The 5,725-nt window shown below is 56.7% G+C and overlaps 1 protein-coding gene across 3 annotated transcripts; it reads right to left on the reverse strand.

The window, feature by feature from the left end:
• Positions 1–7: 7 nt before the first annotated feature.
• On the reverse strand, positions 8–5,719 carry GDPD3 (glycerophosphodiester phosphodiesterase domain containing 3). Of its 3 annotated transcripts, XM_019648404.1 has the most exons (10): positions 4,856–5,719; positions 4,528–4,570; positions 4,157–4,292; positions 4,029–4,074; positions 3,784–3,902; positions 3,619–3,708; positions 3,163–3,296; positions 1,806–1,865; positions 1,641–1,692; positions 8–423 (listed from the first exon to the last, which is right to left on the reverse strand). In XM_019648404.1, the coding sequence occupies exons 1-10, from the start codon at positions 5,271–5,273 to the stop codon at positions 346–348; spliced, it is 1,176 nt and encodes a 391-aa protein (XP_019503949.1). In that variant the 5' UTR covers positions 5,274–5,719; the 3' UTR covers positions 8–345. The 3 variants fall into 3 exon arrangements, with proteins under 3 accessions (XP_019503949.1, XP_019503950.1, XP_019503948.1); XM_019648405.1 differs by lacking the exon at positions 1,806–1,865 and having other exon boundaries at positions 1,641–1,732; XM_019648403.1 differs by having other exon boundaries at positions 8–1,692.
• Between the last annotated feature and the right edge of the window lie 6 nt (positions 5,720–5,725).

The following is a 5,725-nucleotide window of genomic DNA, read 5'->3' on the forward strand; positions in this document are numbered from 1 at the left end:
GGGGGGGGGGGGCTTGTAGTTTCCACACAACTTTACCTGGAACCCCTGCCTTGCATTTTTACAGGGTGGGGCTCTCCTCCTCTGTGGAGACCTCCCCCGCAGTGGTGTTCTAGGGAGCTGTCTTCCATTTTCAGTAAATCCAATTTTGCAAACTTGGTTGTAAGGACAGCCATTATTAAACAGTAAATGACATAAACTTGTAATTCAATACATTATATTAAACACAAAGGTCATAAATATGAAAAACTCGTCACTTCCTAACAATGTTACTACATTTTACTATTACCTCTGCCCTGGAGGTTACTTAGGTCTGTCCAATGTGTCTGATGGAAATACTCTATGATGCTACCACACATCTCTTCCCAACTCCGTGTTCAGTGACTTCATGTTGGGGACGTGATACTGGCCAGGGTGGAAGGAAGTCTATACACCAGGGAAATGACCCAATGCTCCAATCAGGGCCCTTGTTCCCTTGGCGAGCAGGCTGTTTTACCAGCCTGCCCATGCCTCGCAGCTTGCCCACACCTGCTGCCACCTCCAGAGTCCTTTCCTCTGGGCACTGAAGCAGATGGAGATGGTTTTGTACCCTGGGCAAATCACTGGCCCTCTAGATTTCTTAATGTGATGGCTGAGAGTTACCGGCCAGACTCCTAGAGTGGTGAAGAAGCAGCCCGCGGAGTGGGAGGGCTCATCTGAAAGAGCCCAGTCCTCCCCCTGCCTCCCTCAGGCCTACATCCAATCAGCAGCCATCTGTCTGGGAGTTAACTCCCATCCGTCCCCAGGACTGCCACCTGAGTCCCAGTGCCATCAGTGGCAGCCTCAGCCTTCTCACGACTCTGCTTCCACAGTGGCCCCCCATATAGTGACCCTTATTCGACAAACCTTGGATCAGGTCTGTCCCCTGCTTCAGCCCTCAAAAGCGCCCCTTCCCTTTGGGCGGAAGTCCAGGCTCCTTACTGGGGTTCCCAGGCTGACTGACTGCCTCCGCCTCTGCTGCTGGCTCCAGCTCCCTTGCGCCACTTCCTCCAGGCTGCAGCCTGGTAGAACTGCTCTCAGTTCCTCAGGCTGCCAGGCCTCTGGCTCCTCCTGGCCCTCCCACATGCCAGCCTCCTGCCCGAGATGTTCTCCCTTTCCCCTCCCCTTGAGCCAGCTCCTCACTCCTTCCCAGCCTTCTCTAAGCCTGCAGACCATGGCCCTGTTGCCCTTGCAATGGCCTGCTCATTTCCTTCCCCTGCCCTTGCTGGTAAGCTCCCTGCTCCATCCCCAGAACCAGTGCCTGGAATATAGGTATTCCCAACAACGGTGCTAATTAAATGTCCTGGTCCATGCTGGTGCTCAAGGGCTGGAAGGAGGTGGGCTGGGCTGGGTCTTCCCTTCTCTGCCCTTTGCCCAGCCCCCTCATCAGGGATTAGAACAGTTCAGTGCATCATCATAACGGCTGTCATCTATCAAGCCCTAACTAAGTAAGGACCAGTTACATCTCCAGAAGAGTTAAATGAACCATTATCCCCATTTTACAGATGAGGAAACTGAACCTCAGAAGGTGACCTGCCCAAGCGACCCAGATAGTGATTGCAGCGCTGTGCTAGGCCCACGCTGGGAACCGCCCACTGGCTGAGAGCATGGGGGTCAGGCCTCACCTGCACCCCTCGCTGCTCCAGGTGTTGGATCAGACTTTTCCTCATGATGAGCCTGGCGGGGAGGGGAACAGCCAAGCTTGTGATGAGAGGAACTAAGGAGAAGGGCAGAGGCAGGTCTCCATGGGGACACTCCACGCAGCCACCCAGCCTGCTCGCCCACCTCACCATTTAGAAACCATGGCCGCCAGCTGGTTCAGCCCAGAGCAGGAGAACGGGAAGTAGGTCCTGCAGAGAGGTGGTGTCGTGGTCAGCCCGTGGGTCTCCCTCTGTTGCAGGGGTGGCAGTGACCCTGACCAGTGAAACCCGCCCCCTCTAGGAAGAACCTTCCCGCAGCCCAGATGAAAAACTTCACCCACTGTTCAGTGAGATCCTACTCCTATGTCCCTGACTCCATGCTTTGAGGGTGTGTCCTCTCCTCACCATTTTAACAGAAGAGGAAACTGAATCTTGGAGACCTCATGTGACTCGCCCGAGGTCACACAGCAGGTCCATGGTGGGACCAGGACCGGAACCCAGCTTGATTCCCAACCTGAACGTGCAATCTGGGGGGGTCCTCCTGGTTGGGCCTGACAAACTTCCTGACACCAGACAGCGTTTCTTGGGTCCACTACTTGCACCTAATTGTCCCACTGCAGGGGTGACTCTAGAAAAGCCCTTCATAGTGTCCCTGGGCAGGCTTTGGGATCAGACCCAAGGCAAACTGGGCTCTGTATTTCCAGCTGTGTGACCTTAAGCAAATTACAGAACCTCTCTGAGCCTCAGATTCTCCATAGATACTGTGGGGTCACGATTCCTATACCTCCTGGGGGAGCTGCAAGGTAAAGCTCAACTAAACGAAAGGATGTGAAAACACTGTAAATCCTGGATAAAAAGTTCTTTACAGAGAGACCTGTAGTATAATGATGTCTCTGTAGCAGGGACTGTGGGTGCTGGCTGGGGACTTCCCTTGGGACAACAGAGGGGAGCAGAAAGCACTGGGGGGCTGCCACAGAGTTCTCCCAGAAAGCAAAGGGAGGGGCCAGGCCTGAGAGCCAGTGGAGTATCCAACTTCCTGATACTTGACCCAGCTGTTACATTGTTAATCCTTGTCTCCCAGCAGGGAAACACTTGCTTTTCCTTTTGAGAATCAGAGAGTGATGCTATGATTAATTAACATTTGTCTCCCTAGCCAGGTGGTAAGCTCCCTGTGTGGGGCCTTCCCCCACCCACACTGACCTCACTTATCAGTGTAGCTGCACCTGGAACACAGTAGGCATTCAGTGAATATTTGTTGGATGAATGGATGAAAAAATCCACACTTTGTCCTACAACTTCACCGTAGGAACATACATGTGCACAGAATTTCAGGGGGTTTGTGGTCCCCTTAGTATTCATGAATGCTGGGTGAGAACCACTGTCTTCAAAGCACCCTGGGGCTTATCCTGCAGGGAGCTGGGGACCCTATGCAATGGGGCTTCTGAGGACAGGAGCTGCTGGGGGTCTGGGGGAGGAGGAATAAGGGAGATGGGGACCCTGTGGGTACCTGTTGATGATGGTGGGCAGAAAGCACAAGAAAAACCTCTCTGTGATTGGGATGAAGGGCAGCAGGCCCAGGTAATAGAACAGTATCAACCAGATAGCTCGGCTTATTGTGAAGGAGCGTGGCATTTCCGGGTTCTGGAAGGGGAGAAGAGGGGAGGAGGGTCAATGTGCTACTGGGGAAGCAGAGAGGAGGCCTGGGCTGCAGGGGAAACTATTCTGGACACTAGGGAAGCCCTGTCCTTGCAGGATCAGAGCCATATCTTGGCCCAGAATTCAAGGCCTAAATGCAGCCCCATTCCCACCAGCACATCTTTACTCACATAACGTTCCCCTGCCACCTCATCTCTCCAAATCCTCCCAGACGCTCCCCCACCCCCACCCCCAGGCCCATCAGGCTGGGCTGGGCCCCAGCTACTGGGAGGATGGGCCCCTGGAACAGGGAGGGACAGGGACTCACTGCGGCCTTGCACTTCTTCATGACCGAGCTCTTCTCTGAGGCCCAGATGGTGATCTCACTGCGGTCAAAGTGCCTCACCAGGCTGGCTATCTGGAAGAAGGAGGAGGAGATGAAGGGGAGCCAGGCTTCTCCAGCCCTGGACCCCCAGCCTGCCTGCAGCCCTACCTCTTGAATGAGCTTGTCGTTCTCCCCTTTGACCTCCACACTCATGGGCATCAGAGGGAACCTCTGGAACAAGTCCTCTAGACGTACCATGTTCCGGTCAGACCCGTGTGCAAAGTGGCCTGGGGGCGGGGGGGTGTGGGGAGAGAAACCGGAGCACTGGTGGGTGTGGGTAATAACCCAGGGAAAGAGGGGTGAGTCCCAGAGCCTGAGGCCATGACCCCGCCTCAGGCTGGCCATGCTCTTACCGGGTGAGAAGTAAACCTCCAGCTCTTCCTTGTAGAGGGGCAGCTCCTAGGGAGAGCAGGGAGCATGTCTCCAGGAGGCCCATTGGAGGGAGGATCTCTGGGTATGTGGGGAGCTGGGCAGAGCTCACCTCAAAGTCCAGGCTGCCCACGTCCTTGTTCACACCTGATTGGCGGAACAGGTTCTTATCATGTGACACCACCACCACACCGTCCCGTGTCAGTTGGCAGTCCAGCTCCAGGAGGTCGGCTCTCTGGGCCATGGAGCTGAGGGCGGGCAGGTTAGGGTGGGGGCAGGGCAAGGGATGGGCCAGAAGGCTGGTGGGGGGGAGTTAAGGGGAGGGTCGGGCAGAGTTTAAGGTCTAATGGGCTGTGCCTGGGTGCTGCATACCTCTAGGGGGCTCCAGTCACCCCGACTAGGAAGTAATGGCACCCCTTGGCATTGTGCAATGCACAAGGGGCACGATCTTACCCAGGAGCTCAGGGAAGCAGGTGTACTCACTTTTCCATGGCCTCCATGGTGTTCTCCAGCCTCTCCCCGGATCCTGTGACGGGCAGCCATGGTGGGTCCCTGGAGCCTGGCCTCCTCCTTTCTCCTGCCCTCCCCCTGTCCCACGCCTCATCACCCCAGTCTGCCCATGTTGAATGGCCTCGTTGCCCTGATTCCACATCCTGTGCTATCACGCTGCTCTCCTACCTTGGTCTCTCCCTCTTTCTAACATCTGATCCCTTGGAACTACCCCTCTGTGCTGTCCACCTTGGCACCTTGCTGTCCTCACTCCACCCTCAGTAGCTGCCTCCCCCCACACCCCGGACCCCATCCAGCTCACCTCCCCGGTGGGCCCCCAGGCGGGGACGGAAGGCTGGAGCCCAGGGTGTGTGCAGCAGGCGAGGCCGGCGCAGGAATAAGATGGACAGCATGACATAGCCCCCCAGAGCGGGTAGGGCATAGTACAGCATAGGGCTCATGGCTGCGCCACCTGTCCAGCTCTGAGTGCTGCGAGCTCCACTGGCCCTAATGAATTGTGCTGTCTGGTCGGTCGCAGTAGGCTGGTTCCACCGCTGGCCTGGCTGCCACCACACCCCTGAGACCTGCTGAGCCAGCCTGCTGCTGGCCCTGGGCCAGGCTGCAGGGCTCAGCTGGGGATGGAGTGGAGGCAGGGGAGAGGCCAGGCAGCTCCGGCCCTCACACCCCCAGCACTCCTCTCTCCTGGGCTGACCCCAGCGCCCCTCTCTCCTGGGCCGCATAGGGTCAAGTCCTCCACCCTCCCCCTTCCCACGGGTGCATGTGGCCCCCTGCCATTTCCAGAGAATCCGGGGGTGTGTAGGGTACCCCTGAGTCACCCCCTCACCACCCCAGCCAGTCAGACAGGAAGTTATTAGAGAGGGGGGAGGATGGTGACTAAAGGGGAAACTGACCCCACTCTTCCAGGAGTCTGGAGCTGCTTATACTCACATACTCAACCCCGGGGAGTCAAAGGTCATGGGGGCCAGGAAACCCACAGCTGGAAAGTGGCTGGGCTGGCGCGATGGGTAGGGACATGGCATTGGCAAACACAGACAGAGTCAGGGCCATCATAGACACATCTCTATATTTATATATTAGATACAGGCACGGGGTGGGCAGGGGCACTGGGCCCCCCACCTCCACTTCTGTCCACCCACACACAGAAGCAGCAGGGGCGTTAGATATGGCAGCT

This window comes from Hipposideros armiger, unplaced genomic scaffold (genome assembly GCF_001890085.2).
Source record: "Hipposideros armiger isolate ML-2016 unplaced genomic scaffold, ASM189008v1 scaffold_126, whole genome shotgun sequence".
Classification (NCBI taxonomy): domain Eukaryota; kingdom Metazoa; phylum Chordata; class Mammalia; order Chiroptera; family Hipposideridae; genus Hipposideros; species Hipposideros armiger.

Coding starts and splice junctions, on each gene's coding strand:
- GDPD3 (XM_019648403.1), bottom strand. CDS start 5,273: ATGCGGCCCAGGAGAGAGGGGCGCTGGGGTCAGCCCAGGAGAGAGGAG. Junction 3,297..3,618: donor TGAAGAAGTGCAAGGCCGCA/GTGAGTCCCTGT, acceptor CTCCCCTTCCAG/AACCCGGAAATGCCACGCTC. Junction 1,866..3,162: donor CTGCCCACCATCATCAACAG/GTACCCACAGGG, acceptor ACCTCTCTGCAG/GACCTACTTCCCGTTCTCCT.